The sequence below is a fragment of the Balaenoptera musculus genome, chromosome 2 (assembly GCF_009873245.2).
Source record: "Balaenoptera musculus isolate JJ_BM4_2016_0621 chromosome 2, mBalMus1.pri.v3, whole genome shotgun sequence".
Classification (NCBI taxonomy): domain Eukaryota; kingdom Metazoa; phylum Chordata; class Mammalia; order Artiodactyla; family Balaenopteridae; genus Balaenoptera; species Balaenoptera musculus.
In genome coordinates, this window is record NC_045786.1 from 78295818 (window position 1) to 78323576 (window position 27759).

At 36.4% G+C, this 27759-nt stretch overlaps 2 protein-coding genes across 11 annotated transcripts in view; one reads left to right on the forward strand and one right to left on the reverse strand.

The window, feature by feature from the left end:
- Positions 1 to 3097, forward strand: part of CCPG1 (cell cycle progression 1) — a 37889-nt gene extending 34792 nt beyond the window's left edge. For 6 of the 7 annotated variants that reach the window (XM_036844361.1, XM_036844363.1, XM_036844359.1 and 3 more), the window contains one exon: positions 2332 to 2559. In XM_036844361.1, coding sequence (XP_036700256.1) covers positions 2332 to 2521 — 190 coding nt within the window. In that variant the 3' untranslated portion in view covers positions 2522 to 2559. Of the gene's footprint in view, positions 1 to 2331 lie in introns of all 7 variants that reach the window. The other variant, XM_036844364.1, reaches the window with a different exon arrangement.
- Positions 3089 to 27753, reverse strand: PIGB (phosphatidylinositol glycan anchor biosynthesis class B). Of its 4 annotated transcripts, none has more exons than XM_036844365.1 (12): positions 27511 to 27753; positions 25671 to 25806; positions 25126 to 25243; positions 21351 to 21455; positions 19614 to 19744; positions 16927 to 17067; positions 15595 to 15646; positions 10208 to 10419; positions 9527 to 9591; positions 6915 to 7128; positions 3801 to 3981; positions 3089 to 3472 (listed from the first exon to the last, which is right to left on the reverse strand). In XM_036844365.1, exons 1-12 carry the CDS (start codon positions 27641 to 27643, stop codon positions 3335 to 3337), a joined length of 1626 nt encoding a protein of 541 aa, XP_036700260.1. In that variant the 5' UTR covers positions 27644 to 27753; the 3' UTR covers positions 3089 to 3334. The 4 variants fall into 4 exon arrangements, with proteins under 4 accessions (XP_036700260.1, XP_036700261.1, XP_036700262.1 ...); XM_036844366.1 differs by having other exon boundaries at positions 3309 to 3472; positions 10208 to 10374; XM_036844367.1 differs by having other exon boundaries at positions 3309 to 3472; positions 6915 to 7035.
- Between the last annotated feature and the right edge of the window lie 6 nt (positions 27754 to 27759).

Consider the following 27759-nt stretch of genomic DNA (forward strand, 5'->3'; position numbering starts at 1 on the left):
TGTATCTGCAATTCCTCTGCATCTGTGGATTCAACCAACCACAGACCATGTAGTACTGAAGTATTTACTATTGAAAGATATCCATGTGTAAGTAGACCCACGCAGTTCAAACCCACGTTGTTCAAGGGTCAGCTGTATTTGTAAAAGTACTTCTTGTAAACAAAAGTACTATTTGTAAAAGTACTTTATTGCCTGAGACTTTAGGATAAATTAAATTGAAAGATAAAATTTTAAGTTAAAATCTATTACAAACTGAAAATTTCATATAATCAGTTTGACTTGAGTAAATGGTTTAATTTCTATCTTAAAAAATAAGTTAAGGATATATAATCCTATTTTAGCCTATTTTGTTTCTTTTCATTATACTTTATGAAAAGATAATCACTTTAAGTGAAATTATTTTCCTTTAATTTTTTATTTATTTACTCACTTTGGGAAGCTAGGAGGAAAAATACAAATTTCACTTTGAAATCAGAATAACGATTCAGGTGTCCCACTTACTTTCATTTGTCTGTTCCATTTACCAACTAAATTATGATATCTAATACATTTATTACAGAATTATTGTTGGTAAAGGTAGAGGCATGATCAAAGTGGCAAACTTAGCAAGCCAGAAGTTCTAATGTGTGTGCTTTATATATAACCTCTAAAAGTAATATTGTATCCACTGCATATCAGCTTTCTATTCTGGAACATGAAACTCACCTAATCTTCAAATGTTAGCTTTATTTTTTTACCTTTTAGAAAGGTAACTAACTTTGAGATAGTTTTATATATATATCTTTTTGAGTAAATGTAATGTGTCTATAAAATAATGAGACTGATTTTGGTGTCTTTACTCATTAAATACATATCTAGTGCAAAGTACTGTGAGGCTGCCCTGAGGAAACAAATGAAAAATTCTTGCTGTCAGAGAGCTCACAAACTTTTGGAGAATTAGGTCAGTACAAGGAATGCAGTGGAGGTATGGAGGCATATGTATATGGTGGCCTCAGTCTGGAGATGTTTGGGAAGGCTTCGTAAGTGAGATGGCCTTAGAACTGAACTTTTTAACAAACTTTTGAAGGTGAAGTGAGAACTTGCCAAGCAGATAGGGTGGGATATTCCACTCAAAGGGAACTTCATTTGCACAGATTTGGAGATATGAAGACATGCTACTTTAAGGAGGCAAGATAATGCTGGGGTGTGAACAGAAGAAAAGATTCAGAGCATGAAGAACCCTCACTTTATGAAGGACTTGCTTTATTGCATTTTGGGTCACGGGCAGTAGCCTGAAGGGTTTGTTGGAAAGGGTGAAGCTAGATGCTAGAAAGTGGGCTTTGAAACAGTATAGACATGAGCTGAAGGGTATCTGAACTAGGGCAGCAGCAGGACTAGAAAGGAGGAGGCAGATCTGAACAATATACAGTAAGTAAAATTGGTGGTATTTCTTGTGAAAGGGAAGTAGAAAGTAACAATGACTTCCAGATTTCTGGGTTGGGTCACTAGTTAGTGACATCAGCTACGCTAAGGAATACCAGAAGGTTTTGCATAAGGGGAATTGGAAATGAGAATTGTGTTTGGAGGGTACCTGTTGACATACAAGTAGAGAATTAGTTGGCTGTTGGTTATATGACTGTCTCTAGCCCAGACTCCGTGTGTGTGTAGACAGTCTAGGCTGGACGTATTTATCAGACTCCTGGGGAACACCAGCATCCAAGGGGTTGTAGAGAAAGAAGGCTGAGAATGCATGGCCAGAGAGTGGCATCATGAAAATCCAAAGATGTTCTCAAGTAAAAGGAATATTTCAGTGTTAAATGCTTAAACAAAACAAAACAAAAAAATGGAAAAGACTGGATTTCTTGGCTGGGAATTGGATGGCCATGGATGGCATTGTGGAGTGTTTCAGTTAAGTAGTGACAGAAGCCTGATTATATAGATGGAGAACTGTTCATGTAGACATTGTTTATAAGCCTTAGCTTAGAGAGAGAGACTCTGTAAGAGATGTATACGTATTCATGAATGAAGCCCCTGGGGGGGGGGATTAATTTTTATAGGAAAGGAGGAAAAATAATGGAAACACATCTCATTATTTTATTGTCACATTTCTACTTATCTATTGAGTGTTTCCCCTCTTTGCCAGCACAGTTTGTCTATTTTTTCTTTCTATAGGATAAAAGTATAAACTCACTGAATCTTTTTCGTATGGTTATAGTAGGATTATACTTCAGATTAATTTAACATCCTTTTTCAGTGTTCAGATAATAGATTAATGGATAAAAACATTAAAATTGTTTCTGTTTAAATAAATTTAACTCTAACATGGATGAAAAATGTGTTTACTGCTTTCAGTCGACCAGATAAAAAGCAACGTATGGTAAATATTGAAAGCTCCAGGCATCGAAAACAAGAGCAGAAGCACCCTCAGCCACAACCTTATAAAAGGGAAGGTAAATGGCATAAATATGGTCGCACTAATGGAAGACACATGGCAAACCTTGAAATAGAATTGGGGCAATTACCTTTTGATCCTAAATATTGACCATCACGATTACGTTAAATTAGAAAACTGTAACAGAAACTTGGATGCTTTCTATACTGTTTGGTGTTGAAACTAAGATGAAATTATCAAGATAACAATGTCTTTTTATCATTTTTAAGTATCAGTTTGATGATTTTATATTATTACTCAGAAGCATCAAGCAAAAGCTTACTAACTTGCATTTTCCTGTAGTTTAGCTTTGCTGAATTTTTTTTGGCACTGGAAATGTTCAACTGTAGATTTATTAAGGAAGCCAGGCGTGCAACAGATTTTGTGCATGAAATGAGGCTTCCTTTCAGTGTATGAGCTTAAAGCAAGCTCAAATCATACATGACAAAGTGTAATTAACACTGATATTTGTGTTAAATTTCCAGTAGAGCTTGAAAAAAGTACATTGCGATGGAATTTCATCCTAACATTTTATAATCTTACACTTCTTGTCTTTTTGTGGGTTCAAGAGCCCGTTGACTTGTGAAGAATTTGCTGCCTTATGAGCTTGCTGACTTGTTCTCTTGTGAAATTTCTTGCACATCTGAATATTGTGGAAGAAACAATAAAACTACACCATGAGGAAAACTAAAGGTCTTTATTTAAAATCTGGCATTGCACTATTAATATATGATTTTATATTTTGTGATATTTTTCATATATTTCCTCAGTAGTGATATTTGGTAAAGTAGTTCATAGTGGTTTTTTGCTAGTTCCATGAATTTTACCCAGTATTTACTAGCATATTTAAGCAGCAGCTGGATATTTCTGCTCAGCAATGTCTATTTCTCTGAGGAAGATCTAAACAAAGTCAGAACTTCATGTTCATGTTTGGTTGAGTTTCCCTTTCAACTTCCGTTCATAGACGTATATGTGACTTCCAGTTCGACGCTCCGGAAAGTGAGTGTGGAAGAATACAGCAGTTCTCTCATACTTGTTTGAAATTAGGAAAGGATTTATTTCCTAGAAGTAAATAAATGTTTAAGTAAATAAAGGCTACATTTTGCTGAGTACCGTTTCAAGAATTTAAGAATGACCTATTTGTTCTTCTGAAACCCTTTTCTTAATAAAACAATGCAATTTCTTAATAAAATAATTAACTCATGGTAAGTAATATATATTCCTTGGTAGTTATAGAACTAGGGCTGATTTGGACTAGGGAAAAGACCAGTTATAAAATATGGGTTGAAAGGGACCATAAAAAAAGTGATGTTGTCTATTTACCTGAGTGTTTGCTAAACCTGAGGTGAAATAAAAATACTGAGTTATACCTTTTTTCACGTTCCCTTACCTCCTCCAAGGTGCTGAAGATGATCAAGTGAGTAGGCAGTGTTGAATCATTTTGAAACTCTCTATACAACCACTTTAAGGGATTTAGATAAAATATATCTGCTTCAACAAGATAATCACCTTTTCCAGTCAGGTCTGGGGGACATTGGAGAAATCTCATTGGAAGTGGGTGATGGACATGGCTATAAAAAGAAAGTTACCATTATAGTTACAAGAAGTAAAAAAAAATTTTTTTTCGTGAAAGTTTTCAAATTACTCTTAAGATATGCTCACATAACAAAATGTGAAATCTGAATCTAAACTAGGTTCCAGTTAAGGTGAGGAGGCACACCTTTAATGCAGTTTTCTCAGAAATGGAGAATATGATTCTCACACTGTACCTGTGCAGTAACCTCAAGTCCAAACTAAAGAGCAAAACTCCATTTCAGGGCGGGAAGTAGGTCAGCAGCTTGTGGGACTCAATAGTCTATAACATTAGTATGCTGTTCCAGGGATGGATGGGGCCTTTGGGACCAGGTATGTTGCTTGTTAATAAGAGAGTAATATCTGGCAAAGTAGAAAACTGGTCATGAACCAGAAAGGATTCTTTTCCTCTTTCTGCTCTGAATCCTTACACAACAAGTTTTTCCTTTTTTTTTTTTTTCTTAAATATTTATATAAGTAAGATTTAGTAATAGAGAGCAACATGGGTTCACTGATCAAAATTCAAATAAGTAATGGTTTTACTGTGGCATAGAAAGACTAGAGTGTATGTAAAAAAGATGGACTGATGAATCATAACAACTTAAGCCAGTTACTTGGGCCATGCAAAAAGCCATGTTTACAACTTTGCCTCAGGAAAATTAATATAGGGACTTCCCTGGTGGCGCAGTGGTTAAGAATCTGCCTGCCAATGCAGGGGACACGGGTTCGATCCCTGGTCCACGAAGATCCCACACGCCGCGAAGCAACTAAGCCCGTGTGCCACAACTACTGAGCCTGGGCTCTAGAGCCCGCAAGCCACAACTACTGAGCCCGCGTGCCACGACTACTGAAACCTGCGTGCCTAGAGCCTGTGCTCCGCGACAAGAGAAGCCACCACAATGAGAAGCCCGCGCACCGCAACGAAGAGTAGCCCCTGCTCTCCACAACTAGAGAAAGCCTGCACGTGGCAACGAAGACCCAACACAGCCAAAAATAAATAAATAAATTTATTTTTAAAAATTAATATAGGGCTTCCCTGGTGGCGCAGTGGTTGAGAATCTGCCTGCTAATGCAGGGGACACGAGTTCGAGCCCTGGTCTGGGAAGATCCCACATGCCGCGGAGCAGCTGGGCCCGTGAGCCACAATTACTGAGCCTGCGTGTCTGGAGCCTGTGCTCCACAACAAGAGAGGCCGCGATAGTGAGAGGCCCGCGCACAGCGATGAAGAGTGGCTCCCACTTGCCACAACTAGAGAAAGCCCTCGCACAGAAACGAAGACCCAACATAGCCATAAATTAAAAATAAATAAATAAATAAATAAAAATTAAAAAAAAAATTAATATAAATAAGTGATAGAAGTTTATTTTTATCTATGAAATGCATACAAAATAAATTTACACAAGACCTTAATACTTCATGACTGGGACTTTCCTGGTGGCTCAGTGGTTAAGAATCCACCTGCCAATGCAGGGGACACGGGTTCGATCCCTGGTCCGGGAAGATCCCCCATGCCATGGAGCAACTAAGCCCGTGCTCCACAACTACTGAGCCTGCGCTCTAGAGCCCATGCGCCACAACTACTGAGCCCACGTGCCGCAACTACTGAGCCCACGTGCTGCCACTGCTGAAGCCCATGTGCCTAGAGCCCATACTCCGCAACAAGAGAAGCCACCGCAATGAGAAGCCAGCTCGTCACAACTAGAGAAAGCCCGCACGCAGCAACAAAGACCCAACAAAGCCTAAATAAATAAAGTTATTTCAAATACTTCATGACTTTTACAATTTTGAAGATGAAGGTCTTGCTTCAAGGGGAAAGCAGAAACTGAGAAAAAGCTGCCAGCCTTATATTCTAAAGTAGGTATCAGACTTTTTTTTTTTCTTTTTTTTTTGTGCTCCAAAACTAGGCGAACTATACAAAGCCTAATATCAACCACAACAACCATGTATGGGAGAGCATCTTGGTACCTCTAGAATTCCTGTTCTCTTCAGTGTTAACACTACTGAGAGCATGGATGGAGAGTGAATGTCCCTCTGTCAGCTCTAGTCTTTTTTATATAGTGTAGGATCCTCAAGTTAAAGGGATACTTGGGGTCTTACATCCATCTAACCTGTGGCTTTTGCTACACATTTCCAAATTGCATATTAATGATTGGCATTAATGATTCAGTTAAGTACAGTATTCCAAAAGTGTTAAATTACCTTAAAATGATATCTAGTTTGATATTAAGTTGACTGAATGTGCACATGGAAAATTAACTTCAGATTGTTTAAAGCCAGATAGGTAAAGAATTTTCTAAAGGAAAGCTGTTTGCTTTGTCCTTTTACCCTTATTGGGCAATTGGTGAAGTAATACAGCTTCCTGAAATACAAGCATAGGGTCAATGATGTCTTTTTAAATGTCCTGCATAATTAAGGCAGTTTCAGTGTTATTTCCCAGACACACTTAATCCAAGCATTAGGATGGCATCTAATTGAATTCCCTAATTTTTACAGGCAAGACAGCTGATATCCAAAGAGATTAAATACACTGGTTTAAGACCAGGGCAACAGTCCAACAGTAAATCTGGACTTGAATCCAGTGTTTTGAGATTATTTCAAAATTATGTAAATAATAAGATGTATCACAAAGATTTGTACGGATCAATGATAAGTGAATTTCTTTACTAAGAGTACCATCAAATAAACATATGATATTTTATACTACCTTTAAATAGTATAAAATATCGTATAGGCTTTCAATCAGATTATTTAAATGTAAGTTGTTTTGAAAAAAGAATATTAAAGTTTATTTAAAAGTTGTGTATGATTTTCATTGACATAACAGTTTCAAATTTCTTATAATCATTTGATCAATTAATTTAAATCCAGAAATCCAAAAGGAATTTTAAAGTAGTTTTCATAATAATAGCATATTGTGAACAAATTTTATTACCTATAATAAGGAGTAGAGTGACAAGGCATCATCATTAGTACTGAAGCTGAAGATATATCTGTATTGTTGTAACAGAGTTCTCGAATATTAGTCATGACATCAAGAGTACCTCGTTGATGAACTAAACCAGTATAGAGGGCAAAGAACATATTTGATAAAAACAGGAAACTTAGAGCTGGTTTCTTCCACAATTTCAGGTTGTTTAGGGAGTATCCTATATAAAGATAGACACATTGAATTGTAACACTGGTAATGTTTTGTTTTCTTATAGCTAAGCAAATATTAACTGCAAATATATTTGTAATCTTTCATGGAAGTGTAGTACAAGCTGTAATGCTGTCATGGACAAACGAGATCAGCAATACGTTATCTTTGTAATTTCTCTGACCATTCACTGTCATTATCCATTATCATCCATGTCTTGACCTTTTTCTAGAAAAAGGAATTGAGGTATAGCGGAAAGATTATGGCTAGGGAGTCTAACAGAAGCAGATTTGAATTCTAGCTCTGGAATTAGTTTCCCTATCTTCCCTAACAGTACCTTTTTCAAGTATTAGAAAAAAATGTATGTCCAGTGTCTGTCCTGGTACATAGTTGCTAAATAAATAGGACTTGCATTTATTCCATTTACCTATCACTTTAATCTCCCAAGCACTAGCAATGGATTGTGTACATTACAAGTCTCAGTAATTCTGGAGGAAGTATAACAGAATATCCTCTTAGAAAAATACACCACTAAGCTCCTGGGAGATTTTCAGTGGTCAGTTTATGAGTGGTGGCATGGATCTCTTTCTGGAAGAGAAAGATTTATGTTTTATTTTTATTTTTTTCTTTCACTATAGTGTTGGACAATTTGGAGATGCTAAACAATTTTTCTTTTTTAATTTGTAAAAGTAATTCTTGTATGTGGGAAAACAAAACAAAAAAACCACTTTGCTAAGGAAATCTACATTTTCATTTTCCATAGTGAGAAGTCAGTAGATAATGCCAAAAACAGTAACCTTTAAGAGCATTATTAGCATTTTATTTAGAGAGGGAGACAAATAACAAAATAACCACCTAAAAGAGTGTAAGTGATTGCCTCTGAGTATGGTAATGGGAGGGAGGGCAGGGGAACCACTGTTCTTTAAAAATCCTTATCTGACTTTTGAAACAGTGCATGTGCAGTTTTGCTAAAAAGATTAGCATATGGAAAAACAAAGTGGCCTAATCAAAGACCAGCAAGTCTGCACTGGCCACTGTAGTAAAAACAGATTAAGCAGAAACCCAACCCAAGATCCTGCCACTTAAAGACTCACTCTTTTGGAATGGGAATGAGAATTCAGACAACTCAGTCTTTAAAACACTGTAAAGACACAGAGCAGAGAAGTGGAATGCTGGAAAAACCAGATTATAAAAATGGAATGAAACCAAGTTCCTAAATTAACCAAACTGAACATGTGCACAGAAATATTTGTCCTCCAATAGTCTGGCAATGCTCACCTGGGTGAAAAGCAAACAATTATAACTCTAACTCAAGTTACTGTAAAAAAAAAAAAAAAAAAAAGTTTAAATCTGAATAGTGATTTGTGAACAGATTTGCTCTGCCAAATGGTCCCACTATTCTTAAAACTTGCCAAATAGCTCTTAGATGCTTATATTTTTATTTGTGCCTGCATTTGTATTTGAAGTAAGACTATAAATAGGACACTAACTTTGGTTTCAGAACTTTAGATGTTTCCAGTACATAGATGTGTATGTTTGTGTCTAAATTGAAGAGACTACATCTGAGATCTGTAGGAGATAACTTATACTTGGTCAAAGAAGGCTGCTTAACTCAATGGGTTGTTTGGAGGTTTGGTTTTTTTTTTTTAAGTAAAAAGTTTGGTACCATTAACTTCCTAGTTTTTCTGAGCCTCCAGGCCCAGTTGATTACTCATTTCTTCCCTCCTTAGTCCAGTGATTTTTTTTTAGTGATTAATATTTGAAGGAAGCCAACAGTCATTCTGAATTAAACTTGAAGTTAATAAAGTTTCAATTCGTAAATTTTCCAAACCAGCCAATGAAAAAATTCATATTTTCCAGAGCCGAGTAATATAAGACTTTTTAGAAGCCATATGTAAAAAACTTACTGAAAAAAACCTAGTGGAAAAATGGAGAAAAGATTAAAAATTAAGTCAGAGGTGTGAATCACTTAAAAAATTGCATATGCATTAGAGTGAGTCTTGAAGGGACAGATGTGTGTAAAGCATTAAAAACTAGTTTCAGTATACATTTTTCATTTGTGGAATGTAGAACTTCGTAGTTTAACCATAAACTTAAATTAGCTATTCTAAAATAGACATGTTGTATTACTTTTTAGCGAAAGATTTCTGACAGCCAGAAACACCACCACCAAAAGGTGTTACGGATACTGGATCCTTACATTTTTATCTCACTTTACAGGACACAGGAAAAAAGATATTTAGGCTGCAAAAAGGGAATGCTGCAGTAATATACTCAATTTGTAATTAAGGAGCAATTCTTATTTAGCCTGGTAGAAAATAAATAATATTTTAGAGTTTAATAAGCATTGATTGTCTTAACTGTTTCTTTATAATTGATTTTTTTCTCTATTATACAAAAATACTTACCACAGAACACCATACAAAATGGTAAAACTGGATAGATAAACCTGAATTCTTTGTGGCTCAACATGCTATAGTAAAAAAAGATATTCAAAGAAAATATTATTTTCTTATATTAAATGATGGTTTGAGAAGTTAATGTATTTAAAATGAATGTAATTAACATGATCTGTTTTTGTAATTGCTGAGACTGAATTTCATGCTTTAGGAATCAGTCTCATTCTTTTTTAGTTATTAAGGTGATGATGATGTGTTAAAAGTAATCCTAACATTTGATGTCAATGCGATATTCTAAAGTACAATTGCATTCTAAAAAAAGGATTTCTATTACCAATCCAAGTAAGTTATTTTACTCAAATTTCAAATAAAGGTGCATACATTTTCAAAATATTTCTCTGGTCCTTCAATACTTAAAATTTTGGCAGTTTCTGTTTTTTAAAAGCAAATACAATTTGTTCAACCTCTTTAAAAATTGAATGTATCCATATTAAGCAAACTGTATCAGAAGTATTCAGTCTGTCTGAGTACCAGCATAATTATTACATTTTCCATCTGCTAAATAATCCCCACTAACAAATCATAAGAATTAATGCACCTCCATAAGATAAACAGTTTACCTTTTAAATAATTTAGTTAATTTCTTGGTAACATTTAAAAAGTGAACTATTTGAATAAATAAAATCTTACCTATAAACTAGCAGTGTCCACAGCACAGTCACCAAAAATATCCTGTACCTCTTTGGGGCTAGAAGGCAGCCATGAATAAAGAAGGGTAAGTGAGTACCCAGGACAGCTGGAAATCCTTGACTGAAGTACCAGTGCCATGGATGAGAACCATAAAATGATCCCACATTCTGCAGCACGTTAAATTTCAAAAAATTATATTGAACCAGAGTCCACTGGCATCATTGAAGGAAAAAGAAATAGAAATGTGTTAGTGCCAAGTATGAATCTTTGGCATTAGGGAATTTGGCGGAATCATGAAATTAAATCAGAATGAAGTCTAAACACCATACCGTAGTTTACATTAATAATTTTGAATATGACCTCATTCTTTTTTTCTTTTTTAATAAAGTTATTTATTTTATTTATTTATTATTTTTGGCTGCGTTGGGTCTTCGTTGCTACTCTACGTTGCGCTGCATGGGCTTCTCACTGCAATGCCTTCTCTTGTTGCAGAGCATGGGCTCTAGGCACACGGGCTTCAGTAGTTGTGGCACGCTGGCTCAGTAGTTGTGGAGCCCAGGCTTAGTTGCTCTGCGGCATATGGGATCTTCCCGGACCACAGCTTGAACCCGTGTCCCCTGCATTGGCAGGCGGATTCTTAACCACTGCGCCACCAGGGAAGCCCGAACTCATTCTTCTTTATATATTCTTTTCCATTATGATTTATCATAGGATACTGAATATAGTTCCCTGTGCTATACAATAGAACCTTGTTGTTTATCTATTATCTATATAATAGTTTGCATCTGCTAATCCCAAACTCCCAATCCTTCCCTCCCTATTGGCAACCACAAGTCTGTTCTCTATGTCTGTGAGTCTGTTTCTGTTTTGTAGATAAGCTCATTTGTGCCATACTTTAGATTCCACACATAAGTAATATCATATGGTATTTGTCTTTCTCTTCCTGACTTACTTCACTTAGTATGATAATCTCTAGTTCCATCCATGTTGCTGCAAATGGCATTATTTCGTTCCTTTTTATGGCTGAGTAGTAGTCCATTGTGTGTGTGTGTTTGTGTGTGTGTGTGTGTGTGCGCACACACATATATACATACCACATCTTCTTTATCCATTTATCTGCAATGGACATTTAGGTTGTTTCCATGTTTTGGCTATTGTGAATAGTACTGCTGTGAACATAAGGGTGCCTGTATCTTTTTGGATTAGAGTTTTTCCTGGATATATGCCCAGGAGTGCGACTGCTGGATCATATGGTAATTCTATTTTCAGTTTTCTGAGGAAACTCCATACTGTTTTCCACAGTGGCTGTACCAACTTACATTCCCACCAACAGTGTAGGAGGGTTTCCTTTTCTCCACACCCTCTCCAGCATGTATTGTTTGTGGACTTTCTGATGATGGCCATATGGCATTCTGACTGGTGTGAGGTGATACCTCATTGAAGTTTTGATTTGCATTTCTCTAATAATTAGCGATGTTGAGCATCCTTTCATGTGCCTGTTGGCCATGGCTTCTTTAGAGAAATGTCTATTTAGGTTTTCTGCCCATTTTTCAATTGGGTTGTGTGTTTTTTTGTTGTTGAGTTGTATGAGCTGTTTGTATATTTTGGAAATTAAGCCCTTGTCAGTCTCATTGTTTGTAAATATTTTTTCCCATTCTGTAGGTTGTCTTTTCATTTTGTTTATGGTTCCTTTGCTGTGCAGAAGCTTTTAAGTTTGATTAGGTCCCATTTGTTTATTTTTGCTTTTATTTCTGTTGCCTTGGGAGGCTGACCGAAGAAAACATTGGTATGATTTATGTCAGAGAATGCTTTGCCTATGTTCTCTTCTAGGAGTTTTATGGTGTCATGTCTTATATTTAAGTCTTTAAGCCATTTTGAGTTTATTTTTGTGCATAATGTGAGGGTATGTTCTAAACTCATTGATTTACATGCAGCTGTCCACCTTTCCCAGAACCACTTGCTGAAGAGCCTGTCTTTTTCCATTGTATGTTTGTGCCTCCTTTGTCAAAGATTAATTGACTGTAGGTGTGTGGGTTTATTTTTGGGCTCTCTGTTCTGGTCCATTGATCCATATATCTGTATTTGTGCCAATACCACACTGTTTTGATTACTGTAGCTTTGTAGTATTGTCTGAAGTCTGGGAGGGTTATGCCTCCTGCTTTGTTCTTTTTCTTAAGGATTGCTTTGGCAATTTGGGGTCTTTTATGGTTCCATATAAATTTTAGGGTTACTTGTTCTAGTTCTGTGAAAAATGTCATGGGTAATTTGATAGGGATCACATTAAATCTGTAGACTGCTTTGGGTAGTATGGCCATTTTAACAATATTAATTCCTCCAATCCAAGAGCATAGGGTATCTTTCCATTTCTTTGAATCGTCTTCGGTTTCCTTTATTAATGTTTTATAGTTCTCAGTGTATAATTCTTTCATCTCCTTGGTCAGGTTTATTCCTAAGTGTTTTATCTTGGGGGGTGCGATTTTGAAAGGTTTTTTTTGTGTGTGTGTGTGTGTTTTTAATTTATTTTGGCTGTTTTGGGTCTTCGTTGCTGCATGTGGGCTTTCTCTAGTTGCGGCGAGCAGTGGCTACTCTTCATTGTGGTGCGCGGGCTTCTCATTGTGGTGGCTTCTCTTGTTGCGGAGCACGGGCTGTAGGCACGCGGGCTCAGTAGTTGTGGCTCGTGGGCTCTAGAGCACAGGCTCGGTAGTTGTGGTGCATGGGCTTAGTTGCTCCATGGCATGTGGGATCTTCCCGGAGCAGGGCTTGAACCCATGTCCCCTGCATTGGCAGGCAGACTCTTAACCACTGCGCCACCAGGGAAGTCCCAGATATTGTTTTTTGACATTCCCTTTCTGATATTTCATTGTTAGTGTAAAGAAATGCAACTGATTTCTGTATGTTAATCTTGTATCCTGCTACCTGCTGAATTTGTTTATCAGTTCTAGTAGTTTTTGTGTGGAGTTTTTAGGGTTTTCTATAGATAGTATCATGTCATCTGCATATAATGACAATTTTACCTCTTCCCTTCCAATTTGGATACCTTTTCTTTTTCTTGTCTGATAGCTCTGGGTAGGACTTCCAATACTGTGTTGAATAGAAGAGGTGAGAGTGGGCATCCTTGTCTTGTTCCAGATTTTAGCGGGAAGGCGTTCAGCTTTTCACCATTGAGTATTATATTGGCTGTGGGTTTGTCGTAAATAGCTTTTATTATGTTGAGATATGTTCCCTCTATACCCACTTTGGTAAGAGTTTTTTATCATCAGTGGATGTTGAATTTTGTCAAATGCTTTTTCTGCATCTATTGGGATGATCATGTGGTTTCTGTCTTTTGTTTATGTGGTGTATCACATTGATTTGCATATGTTGAACCATCCTTTTGAACTTGGGATGAATCCCACTTGGTTGTGGTATGATCTTTTTTATGTGTTGTTGGATTTGGTTTGCTAATATTTTGTTGAGAATTTTTGCATCTATATTCATCAAAAATATCGCCCTGTAATTTTCTTTTTTAGTGGTGTCTTTGTCTGGTTTTGGTATCAGGGTGATGATGTCTTCATAGACTATCTTTGGGAGTGTTCCCTCTTCAATTTTTTGGAAGAGTTTGAGAAGGATCAGTATAAGCTCTTCTTTGTATGTTTGGTAGAATTTGCCTGTGAAGCCATCTGGTCCTGGACTTTTGTTTGTAGGAAGTTTTAAAATTACAGATTGTTTCACCTCTAGTGATTGGTCTGTCCAAATTATCTATTTCTTCTTTTTTTAAAAAAATTTTTATTGGAGTATAGTTGCTTTACAAGGTTGTGTTAGTTTCTGCTGTACAGCAAAGTGAATCAGCTATACATATACATATATCCTCTTTTTGGATTTCCTTCCCATTTAGGTCACCACAGAGCACTGAGTAGAGTTCCCTGTGCTATACGGTAGGTCTGTTTCTTCTTGATTCAATTTTGGTGGGCTGAATGTTTCTAGAAATTTGTTCATTTCTTCTAGGTTGTCGAATTTTGTTGGCATGTAATTGTTCAGAGTATTCCCTTATAGTTTTTTGTATTTCTGTGGTATCGGTTGTTATGTCTCCCCTTTCATTTCTTATTCTGTTTATTTGGGTTCTCTCTCTTTTCTTCTTGGTGAGCCTGGCCAGAGGTTTGTCAATCTTGTTTACCCTTTCAAAGAACCAGCTCTTGGTTTTATTGATTTTTTTCTATATTTTTTAATCTCTATTTTATTTATTTTCTCTCTAATCTTTATTATTTCCTTCCTTCTGCTGACTTTAGGTTTTGTTTGTTCTTCTTTTTCTAATTCTTTAAAGTGGTATGGTTAAGTTGTTTATTTGAGATTTTTCTTGTTTTTTGAGGAAGGGCTGTATCACGGTGAACTTCCATCTGAGAACTGCTTCTGATGCATCCTATAGATTTTGTATAGTTGTGTTTTCATTATCATTTGTAATAACAATGAAATCATTCTTTATTAATTTTTTATGTTCTAAGTATTAATGTGTTTTTTGTTAATTTGTAAAACACTAGCTTCTTGAGATTCAAGAAAGTATGAATAAATGTTATGACAGTGTTAAGTTTTACATACAACTGGACATAAAGAATCCTTAAAAATAATTTTTATGAGTATATGTGTTTGGTACCCATATTAAAATTTTTACTGTTCTACCTTATGGCATCAGACATTACCTATTAAGATAAAGCTTTGAAAACATTGCAGTTTGAATTATAGCATAAAGTAGGTAATAACAGCAGCAGCTAACATTAAGGGCTCACTTGTGCCATGCAGTGTTGTAAGCATTTTACATGTATTATTTCATTTAATCTTCCAACCGTAAGAGACAGGTATCACATTTATTTCCAGATAAGGAAACTGGCAAGAAAGATACACAACTTGTCCAAGGTCTTACAGCTAATAATGAGGGCACTAGGCCTCAGACAGTGGCATCTGATTCCAGAACCCATAAGTGACTTAAAAACAGGGAACTTAAAAACAACCAAAGGCATTACCAATAGTCATAAGATTAAAATGCCAAATCAGATGCTTAAAGAATATTCTGGTTAATTTGAATTCTGAATGATTGAGGTCAATTAAAATCATTTAAAAATTAACCTTTATTGTTACAAACCTGACAAAAATGTTCAAACCTGACAAAAATGCCTGAAAATGGATTCTTGAACTTCAATTAGGAATATACAATTCTGTTAAATAGAAAGCACAGCAAAGTGAACCAAAGGCATATGCTAGTAGTTTTTTTCTAATACATCCCATATCATTAAAAAAATGATTTGCTTATGCTCCCAAATATTCATGGATTAAAAAGTAAGGTTGAGTTTTTAGTGTAATAAATGATTACATTAAAATAGTTTTTTTTAAATAAAAAAAAGCATATTTTTACTTACTTGACCAAAAAAAATACGATCAATTATCAGAGAGAAACTCAAAGTGACAAATCTGAAAAACAAAATAAAAGGGTGATTAACATTCTGAACTTGCTGAAAATCCAACAGTGGCATATGGCTTTGCAAGTGCCCTGCATCAAAAGCCAGTTTAAAAATGCTTTAAAAGTTTTACCAAGTGAATATCATTTTGAAAGATCTTTCATTGAGAGAAGCTGTATTTAAGCAAACTTGTTAAAAGTAACAAACTCTGTATTATCTATTGCTGCATGGCAAATTACCCCCAAAATGTGGTAACCAAAAACTATGAACACTTATTATCTCAGTTTCTGTGGGTCAAGAATCCAGGCGCAGCTTAACTGGGTGTCTCTGACTCAAGGTCTCGTAACTTTTCAGGATATTGACTGGGGCTGTAGTTTCATGTGAAGGCTCTCATGATTTTTCCCTATAGCACTTATTGTCATTTGAGAAACATGTTAATCATATGTTTCTAGCTGTCTCCCCCCCACTAGAATGTATACTTCATGAAGGAATGGACTTTATTTTGTTAAATTGCTGTGTCTCCAGCATCTGGAACGACACCTAGCACATAGTAGGATTAAATAAATATTTGCTGAATGAATGCATTACTTCCAAAACAATGCTAATAAATCTGAGAAATGACAACACTGGCAACTTAGCCACCGGATGATTTTGTACTTTTTTAATAGCTACCAAAAATAACCTGTACAGAGTGAATACTAGTATATTAAAAAGATCACTGTTTTAAGAGTCAAAATGCATTCATCCCTTCAATAAATAATTATTTTGGATATTCCACTAGATACCTGGGATAATTCTGATCCTAGGAGCTCAAAATGTAGTTAAGAGGACCTGGGTTTCAATCCCATTTCCATCAGAGCAATCAACCCAGTGACACTGGCTAATTCATTTTTAATTTCACCAAGCCCTCCATTTTCTGTATCACAAAGTAAAAACACCTACATTGCTTAGATCCAAGAATTGTGAAAATCAGGTAATATGTGAACACATATATTATAAAGCCCCATACAAATGTGAAGGAATCAAGTATCTCTAAAATGTATTTGAAAAATATTTAAGAAATAAAGCATAGGAAAGTTCTAGTTTAGAAAAATTGCCAAGATCCTCATTTAAGCAAATTAAAATACTTTAGAATCACAAATAAAAATATAAAATGTAAAATTGGAAATACTATGTTTCCTTGGTCTGACAATTCTCATTGACGTTAGAAGATACAACTGACTAAAAGATGTAAAATCTTGTTCATAATTTATAGGTTATTAAAATTAATAGATGGATTGTAGCCATACTTACCCTACAGGTAAAAACTGATGTAGAATAAGATCAAGCTTTCTCTGTTCTTGCCAGAAATGTCTGAACAGCAAAGGTATCCACGGAATAACAGCTGTGGGACGAATTATAAAGGCAAGTGCTACCAGGGATGAGTACTTGACACTATAAGCAAGGAAAAGGTATTGTCAAGACAACTAGGAAATGAGTTCAGAAGTTATCTATTTACGCTGTGGTATAACATTTTTTTTAAAAAAATGAGAGCATTTTCCTTTTGTTATAAATAGCTATGTGAACTTGGGGAAGTTACTTAAACTTCTGGCTCTTAATTTTTCTCATCCATAAAGAGAGGTAATATGTAAGGTCTTTTCCAGCTTTAATATTCTAGTATTTTCAAGTAAGAAGTTATTCTGTGTCCTAATGTTTATCTTGTTTACTAAAAGGTATACCAACTTTTAACCATACAACTCTGCCAATTGCTTTCCTGGTGGAAAAATGATCAAGTCTCTCCTAAAGAGATAAAAGACAGTCCCCATTTTATAAGGAAAAAAAAAAAAAAGCTCCCTTAAAGAAACATTGGGTTTATTTAGGCAATGATGGGCTTCTGGGCACATGTGGTTTTGTTTTGAATGTAAGCTGGTAATTTTGTCCAACTGAAAGATGTGTATATACACCTGATTTTTTTAAAAAAAGCTTACTTATAAAAACCTATATGATCATGGATAGAAATGTGGGTTTTTACTATTAGGACTTCTCTCAATAAAGGGTTGAAGGCGAGCACCTGATAATTTAATCATCAGGACTACAGACAGTGGCAAAATAAAACAACTTTATGGTACCATATATACCTATTAACTAATAAGTAACTATAAAGAAATGTCCAATGTTGGTGAAGATGTAAGAGCAGGGATTTCGAGTTCAAATGCTTACAGAGACCAGATAAGTAATAAAAAATGTGTGATATTGGCTGCATGGGGGCTCTGATATCGTCATGAAGGAATCCTGGCCCAAAATGTTAACAGGCCTTACATTTTTTTTCAAGAGAAACTAGAAATCCAGATTTTAGGTAAGATCTCCCAATTTAAAAACTTCGCCAAGTAGTTAAAAAACAAAAAACAAACACTGTGTAGGTGAAATAAAACATTTGTGGCTTGGTCTGACTTGCAGACAGCCTAATTGCAAATTCTGCCATAGTGAAACTACCTACCTCACTCCAAATTTTCAGACTTGGATTTCTTACTCCTTTCTGAATATTTCTACATAAATTTCTTACTGGCATTCAAAATCAAACTGTATGAAATAAGCTCCACACCTTTCTCTCAAACCTGTTTACTGTCTAGTGTTTAAGTTAATAGTATCACTCAGTTTCTCAGTCTTAAAATTTGGAGTCACCTTAAATAGAAACTTTTCATCCCACACATCCACTGTGTTTCCTCCCCATTCTCACTGCCATCATTTTACATCAAGTCCTCTCACTATTCTAGAATCTTTTCACAGTTGTGTCACTTGTTTGGAATCTTTTCATAGTCTTTTTTTTTTAATTTCCCAGAAATATTACTTAATATCATTCATCAGTACTTAACACTTACTTTGTAATAGGCCATGTGCTATATACTATATACTATCCATAGAGTCTCATTTAATTCTTGAGAGCTGTTGTATTATTCTCATTTGATAGAAATCAATGTTTAGATATCCTCATCTATAGGTAACTTAAGTGAATGCCTATTCTTGCAGTCGAGAGTCTAATGCAGAAATGATCTTACTCGATTTGATCCTCCCAAAAACCTTACATATAAGGGAGAGTGGATACTAGATTCCTAAATTTTCTTAACTAGATTCCCAGATTTTCTGGCTTACTCCCTTTCGGTATATCCTAAATACTGCTACTACAAGAGAATTATTTCTAAACCAGATTATGTCATGCTTCTCGAAAGCCACCAGTGGTAACCTGCTACCTATAAAGTCCAAATTCTGGAGAAAGGCAAAGTTCCATTCTAGCCTCATCCCTCATTCTTCTCTTCTCCCACACATCCTACCACACATTAGCTCCTCTGGACAACCTGCCCAGAAGACAATGAAGCCCTTTTATAGCTCTGTGCCTTTTCTCATGTTCCCTTTGCTTGGTATTTTATACCAATTTATATAAACCCAAACCAGGTCCATATGTTTTCTATTTGCCCATCCAGATCTGCTCTCTACTCTTCACCTGCTCAGTGTGCAGGGAGGCCAACCTTTATGGACTATATCAATGGGCTATCTTGCTTTTTGGCTTCTCATTAGTATTGGTTAACAGCAGGGCAGAAGAGTCAGGGTATTTTATTCACCCTGCTCTTTCCTTGCTATGGTTAAAGGCTGGCTGTGCCCCTCTCCTGTTGGGGTCCTCTCTAAGTTACAGCTCTGGATTTCAGTAACTTTCCTCTCCTTGCTCCTTGGGGCCAAAGGGTAATTGAAACTTCCTGTTGTGACTAGCCCTTGGGTACTATGGTATCCCTTTATTAGCTTTTCCAAACATTGTTTACACCTTTGTTATCTGGTTTGAGTATATCTCTTTCCTGCTATAATGAATACATCAACTGTGAATTTGTGGTCCTAATAGCCTTCATGAGCATTAGGGGGTCCACTGGACATTGCAATATATTGATAATTTAAGATTTTTCAAAAGCATGCTTTAGAGTTTTGTACATAATTATAACAGTACTGTTACTCACCTGTTCATAAACTTTGAACCTTCCAAAGGATAGTAGAAAAGAGCAATTATAGTGAGAACAGTTTCCATGGTGTTTGTAAGAGTTCTGGTACAGCAGTACCACGTGAACCAAGAGCATAACTGGCAAAAAAACTAAGAACAATTGTAAGCAAACATATATGGAGTGGGAAATGGAAAAGCTTAGTATTGTAAGGAAAACAGCAAGCAAGTCTAAATAATGTTAAAAGTGGGCATGCCCAAACATTGTTTTTAAGAAGTTATATCAAGCACATCTATGATACCAGGTCTGTATTTGTTAAAGTTAAGAAGTTTATACTTTCAGGTACATTTTTGTGGCATTGCATTTGATTTAAATCTCACTTCACACTAATAAAAGACATAAAACACAGATTCTTTGATGGTAGAGTTCAGAGAAGATTGAAATTCATAACTAGAGTCTCACAATCAGTATTCCTCAAATTGTCATATATTACTGACAAATATTTTGACTGATTTTTATTGACCTTGGTTGGAATGTTGTCCTATTTCTTGGTGGAAAATTTAAGACAAAGTAAGAGAGAAAAAATCATGACTATCAGGAAACATCATTAAATTTTAATTTGGAAATTGACTAAATTAATAAACCACTTTTTGGTAGAACATGCAAACAGAAGCATCATTCAGTCTACAAAACAAATTCCTTAAAAGAAACTTATTAGTTGGTGCAAGGGTATTAAATGTCGTACCAGCGTCCTATCTCTTCAAATACAGACTTTAAAATATGTTCCCAATTTTTGTGAAGTTAAAGGCTCTTCCTGAGCCAGAAGATCCTAGCGCTGCTACTTTGGAGGAAGGATTTCAAAGGCATTATGCCTTTGCCATTTTAGGTTCAGCCTTCAACAGTGTGTATAAGCACAAATTAAAGAGATTGACTTAATCCTTGAATCAGTTATCAAGGACTCAATCGCTAAAGCAATCTATCTTTTTAATGCAAATCAACACACTACCTGCAGAAATATGTCCTATTAATAAATTGTTAATATTTATTAATACATTAACAATAAATTATATTTCAGAAATGTGTTGGTAAATTGGTTACTTGGAATTTGGAACATATTTGCAAACAGAAATATAAAAAAGGTAGTAAGGTTTCTAAGTTGGCTTATATAAGCTTACTTATGGTTTAAATGGGAAAATCCATTCAAGATTTGAATGGGAGTTTGAGAATCTATCTCCCCACTGTGAAATGAGCCAAATGACAAAAGACAGTCTTCTCTACCACATTCTCTCTCTTACAAAGTCCAGCTATTTCCACCATTCTAGCCAGAAGAGAAAGAGTGCATCAGTGAAAAGATGTCTCAGGTAGCTGGAGGAATAGTGAACAAGGGTTGTAAACAGCTGAGGTGATCTGTGAGGTAGGCAGTGGTGTAGAACTATTCCTACTGAATATTATGGAAAGTGAGGCAAGGACTCAGTTCTGAGTCATGGTGCTTCCCAAGGCTGGGTCCTAGGGTTTAGCCTCTCATAGGGTTGGAGGGCATCAGTGGCTTCTGCCACCTAGGGCTCATTCAGAAGGAGAGAGATAGCATGTCCACTTGCATTTTACTGTTCTTAATTATGGAAGTACCTCTATAAAGTTGTACAGATTATCCTCTGAAACTGTTTTGGGAATCAGTCATATTGACTGACCTGTTCATGTGCTTCATGCTTGTAGGAATGAAGTAACTGACATACAGTTTCTAAAGTGTTCAGGACTTACCACCCATCTTGCCACTTGCTGATTTTCTAGTTGCTTCATTAGTGAGTAAAGCCTCAAGTCTGCTATAGCAGACAAAAGTGCTTGGGCAAGTCTAGGAATCCAAATCTTCATTAGTTAAAAAAAAAAAAAAAAAAAAGACATTAAAAACATCTGTTGGTTCACTTTAAAATCATAAGAAATCAACAAGCTGACCCAACTATCAATCGAAAGCCATTTTTAGTTAAAAAAAAGATGTATTATTCTATTCTTCTGCAAAAATAATTTATACCTTAAAAAGTACATTAATTTTCATGGAAATACCAAAAGGTAGTTTTCTCATTCTCATTCTCTCTGTAATATATATATATTACAACACTACTAATTTTAAATAGCCAGCAGACCATTTCATTGTGTGAAGGCTCTATTTTAGAAGCACATGTAGTTCTTTTCAGTAGCATAACAGTAGGTAATTTTTTATGAGACATTTACCCTACTGTATGCTAAGTATCATACTAAGTACTTTATGTATATCAGCTAATTCAGTGCTTCTAACAGGTACTGTTTTATAAATGAGAAAACTGAGGCATAGAGAGGTTAAGTAATTTCCCCAAGGCTGCAGAGCTAGTTAGTGTGGAGGTCAAGGTTCAAACCCAAGTCTACCTGACTCCAAAGCTCTTAGCTACTAAGTTACATTGCTCCCCTATCCTGCAATATAGATAATAAAATAATGTTACTTTTTTAAAAAGCTTTAATCTATAATTACAGAAACATGGTATCCAGTCAGATGACACTAAAGAATAAATTTAAGAGTAAAAAGAAAGAGTAAATGTATTATAACTTAATTACAGTTAATGATTCTAATGTTATACATTAGCATCTTTGAGTTTTAAAATGTGTCACAGTTATTATTAACAAATAACACTTGATGGTAGATCACAACTTAATTTTAGTTCAAAAGATGTGTTTCTAAAAATTTATATGTAAATCTGTATTTTTGTTGGATCAAACTTCACTAATTTTACATTATAATTAGAGCTGCTTTACTTTCAGTTGTCAGTGGCTTCTAACACTTTAGCTTTACGTCCTTTATCAATAATCTGTAAATAAATGTTTAAATCTTAGAGTTAAAGGTACATTGTACTTCATAATTCCACTTAAACTGTGTCCTGTAAAATACAGTAAAAGGCACCTCTATACTCACCTTCTGTTTGCCCTGCCTAAGAATCTATAAGCTTCCTCCTCACCTCCCAGGTATGAAAGTACTTCATGTAAAAAGTTAATTTTGCTACAAACTTAATAGGAGCTGAGTGTTGAGGTAGCCACTAAAAGACTAAAAGGATTCTTGTGCACTGAGAGAAATATAGTATTTATGAAGTTAATGGTCTCACTATATTCTGAGCTAGTTACCCTAGCTTTCAATATCGTGTTCAGTTTCGAGACCCACATTTTAAGATGGACATTAATAAATTACAGGATGTTTAGAGGACATTATCTGATTATGAGGTTTAGAACTGGAGATATTTATCCTGGATAAACAAAACTTTTTTGAAGGGTTGTCATGTAGAAATCTTGAATTTAAGAGAAGGTAGATTTTAGCTCAACACCAAAATAAGTGGAGTTGTAAACTCCCAGTTATTAGCAGTCTCTCCAGACTTTTAAGATATCATTATTTTCCAGGTTATAAGGACCTGACAAGAATTAAACAGTTACACATGGCTTCTGGAAAATAAAAACTAGGGCAGTGGGGTAAAGGGGAGAAGGACCATGCCAGGGGTAAGCCCTGAAGGTGAGGCCTGTGTTGGCGGCTTACCTTTCTACACTCCTGGCTCTTTCAGATCCTCCTCCCTTAAGCTCTAGGAGCCACATGCCCTCGTGCCATCTCCTGACTGTTCAGAGCCCCCACTGTGGTACTCCCACAGGTCTCCCTTCTTATCCCTCTTTCTTCTCACATATCCTAAGCCAGCGCTGTCCAGTAGAAATGCAATGTGAGCCACATACCGAATTTTAAATTTTATAGTAGTCAAATTAAAAAGTAAAAAAAAACCAACTCTAACAGGTAAAATTAATCTTAGTGCTTTTTGTTTAACTCATTATATCTAAAATATCATTTCAACATTTAATCTATATAAAAGTTACAGAAATAGTTCACATTCTTATTTTGTTTTAGTTCTTTGACGTCTGGTATGTATTTTATACTAATAGCACTTCTCAATTTGGACTAGCTGCATTTCAAGTCTTCAGTAGCCACAGATGGCTAGTGGTTACCATATTGGACAGCAGAGCTTTAAGCCATCCCTAGTTCTTTCCACACACCTTAGGCAGTTTAGAGAGAAGCTATCTGGAAAGAACACTAGGCTGTAAATAAGTAGACCTAGGATCTAGTTTTAGCTTTTAACATGCTGTGACTTTGGTCTATTTTCTTCGTCACTTCTCTGACCCCTTCTAGTTTCAAAATTGTATAATCTATATTTAAAAATAATCAATATGAGAGTATGAATGACTGACTGATAGCATCATAATGGTTCTCTATCTGCTTAAGTTCCAGGTAGGATAGAGGTTTTTTTGGGGGGTGGAGGGGTATTGGCGTGGGGTAGGATGGGGATGAGAGGAGGTTTCCTTTAAATCACAAAATGGCCAGGTGGGTCAGCTACAGGTTGAGGGCAGTGCATAGATCGTGGAGGAATAAGAAGTTTTTCTATCTTGAAGACTCCTTCATTCATAATATAACCTACTTTCTGGGATATTATATATATTTGCCCTGTTTCGAGTCTATGAATATCCTTCTTGATCTAGAAGCTAGTGGGTAGCCCTGAGAAAAGGAAAGAGAATTCATAGTTCCTAACTTCTACATGTGTTAATGGGAGAAACCCTGCTACTGCTCTCAATTTTCCTTCCCTGTGATATTCCCAAATGAAGCATCAACTTTACCAATATGGTCCTGTTTCTCAATAATGGGTAATCAAATATCGTTGCAAAGGGGAGGGTACAATACAGCCTAAGAAAACCAAAACAAAACAAAAACCAAAACTCCAGAGCCTCAATGTCTTTCCAGGCTTCAAAAAACCCTTTAGGATTTAGACTGCCTTTGGAATTCTGGACCATTTTCCTAACAGAAAATGGGGAAGGCCCAAGCTTCTGAGTCCAACTTGATGATAGCTTAAAGATATTGAGAATGAGGTTAGAAAAACTTTTGCACCATTAGTTCTTCTTTTGTATCCTCTGCTGGCAACTGACCCCAGAAATTCATGATCGAGGGATTACAACCCTGCTCACTATTGATGGCTAATTACTACATAGCACAATGATTGTATATATCCCTATATTTTTGTCAGATTAATTTTCCTAATTTTTAATTTCAACACTAAATCCTGAGTGGGTTTACATGTATTTAGTCTAGTCTTCATAGGCTCACATAACATGATCTTCTGCTCACAAGTTAAAAAAAGCAAGATACAACACTGCTCTTAAGTGATCCTTTTATGAAGGAAATTTACTTCTAAAGTACAAATAATATATAACGTAGTCATTCTGAGAATCTGTATATCTTAACAGGATTGCTCACAGCAGAACACTTTCATGCTCAGTCTTATGTTTTAGTACATATTGAACAGTTACACATCACAGTATGTCTTTGAACCCTGGGCTTCCCAGATGCGGTCTGAGTTTAGCAACAGTAGTCTTTCAAAAACAAACTTCATGATACGAATATTATCATTTAGTTAATATACATTAACCTTAAAAAAGGGATGGAATAAATCTGTTAATGACTATTTTGATTACTTTTATTTAAACTTACCAGCAACTGAACACTGTCTTTCCCCAAAAGGTGCAGAATCTTGTATATGCTTGCAAAGATTAAGGGGTAAGTGTAACCCCTCAATCTTTCTGTCCATTCCCAAGTCAAATAACCATAATTAGTATTATTAAGGACTAATGTTAAATAGCACTGAAACAAAACCTCTTTTCAGTCCTATATATAAAACACTTTTATTTTTTGGCAAAGAAGCTTAAAAGCATAGTATTTTACACTGGGTATCTGAAGTAAAAATGCAGTTGGCCAACTAAACTGTTGACTTCGTCAAAGCAGGAATGTATTTTTTACTTCATCTATATCCTCCACATTACTGAACCCTTTGAGAATATATGCTAAAGGCTGAGTCAGGTACACTAACATCAAAGAGAGATAGAGAAGAAATATTAGCGTAAAATAATGGCACACTTTTATAAGTTAAAATTATTTGGAGAAAATATGGAAAATTTATTGAAAATATGTCATGGAGCTGACACAATTCCTAAGATGAATACACTTTTCTAGTCCAGAAAAGAAACTACAAAGGATATTTGAAAACCATGTGATGTGCAACTTCAAGAGACTGCCAATATTCATCTGGAACAAAACTTGTCTGGACTAAAAAGCAGTTACATATTCGTAATGCTATGGTAAACAAGACCAGATAAATGTTTTCACCAAGAAGATCTGAAAAAAGAAAACAAAAAAACAACAAAAAAACGAACAAACAGGTAATTGTAGCACAGAAGTCAGGCAAATTCCACTTGGGGAACTAAAATCTGCTGCTCTGGTTGGCCCCTTGCTCAGGCTCTGTTAAAGCAGTGGTGAACTCTGGCCCCTCCACACTACTCTCAAAGCAGACCTGGGCGGAAAGTTAGACAAGGGCCAGAGCCTCACCAATCTTTCTGGCAACTTATTAATATAAAGAGGATATTAAGATACATTTTGAAAAAGATTGGGTTAACTAAGGCCTTAGGCTAATTAGGTTTTCCTATATGTATATCTAATGAAAGAAACCAGCTAACAAATTACTAACATGGGAAGCGACACTTTGTATATGTGCATATACTAGCATATGAAGTGGTCCTCTATACATTTTAAAATCGTCCTTACTGATAATTTTCTATATGCTAGGCACTGAGTTCATTCCTTTACATGCGCTATCTCATTTAGTCCTCAGTGCTATGGGGAAAATATCATTAGCCCTATTTTATATATGAGGAAACTGAGGCTCAGAAGTTAAACTGCCTTCTCCCAAGTCAAACGGTTGTAAATAACTAAACAGGATTCAAAACCGGGTCTGTATGTTGACTCCAAAGCCCTGCTCTTAATCACAAATGGACTGCCTGTAGACTGAATATATTTTTTTTAATGTGAATTTAGTTGCCAACATTTAAAAATCAGGTTTTGTATTAACATCTGTATTGCAGCATATCAAAACTCTTTAAGATCTGGCAACACAGAGCTCAACTGGGAACAACTGGCTGGTACTGAAATACAGGGTGCTTTGACTTCTTATGTATATAATATTTAGCCTTGCCTATCCGGCCTCCTGAGGACTTGAGTTTGCAACCTGCCTCTGATCCACTGTGAGTCTTTGCTATCATTCCGGGTTCCTGCCACTCTCCTTCCTTCTTCTCCAGGAACATATTTTAAATGTTTCTCAGACATTGAACTGGTACGTTCAACACCACATACATGCCCCTTCTGAACTTTCATCTTTCAGAAACAAATCTCCCGACTGCACTGTATCTGCTGTCAGAAAACCTTGTTGTTCTTTCCTTTCCTCCTCTTTAGTCCGTGGACTCGGGCAGAAGAAACTGTACTCAGAACTGGCCCTTGAACAACCGCGTTTGGCACATGAAAGGCGCACAATAAATAATGAATGAGGAGCCCATCTTTATAGTAAATACCCCCTCCGACAGATCAAAATCCCACTTGCTGGGATGATTTTTCTCTTGTCAACATTACATCAGGACCAAAGAAAAGGCGGAGGGGGCAGTGAAGAAAAAGCAGTGCGGCGCGGGTCAGACCTGGTCCCACTCCAGGAATCAGCCCCTCCGTAGCTACGAAACCTCGGGAACACTGGGCCAGGGTGGCGACCCCCTCTCTGAAAAGGGGATGGCCACATCATGCCTACTCACTTCACACGGCTGCGGGGAGGACGGCCCAAAATAATGCAGAATACACTGCCGCGCAAGCGACGGGGATCGAGAATCCCGTCTCGAGAGCAAAGCGATTTCTTGCCCCCTGCCCACCCCCCTCCACCCCCCTCCACCCCCCTCCACCCCCCTCCACCCCCCTCCACCCCCCAGCAGATGGAGCCCTCGCTGAGTGTCGGCGATTTCCCGCCACCACCACTCCGCTCATCTTCCACACCCACTCACTCACCTCCGCCGCGCCCAGTGCGCTTCTGCTGGCTGAGGTACAAGGTGGACTTTCTCGTTCGCAGCTTCATCTTCTCGTGGGAGCGGTTCTGGAGACCACGGAAAAAGAGGCTGCCGCCGCCGCCGTCTCGCTCCATCCTGCATCTGCTTCGAGGTCTGCTGGGGACAGCCAGCCGCCACCGTCCCCAGCCCTGGGTGGCTGAAGCAGCGCGCGTTGCTCTTCCGCCCACTAAGTTTGGCCTTTGCGAGCGGC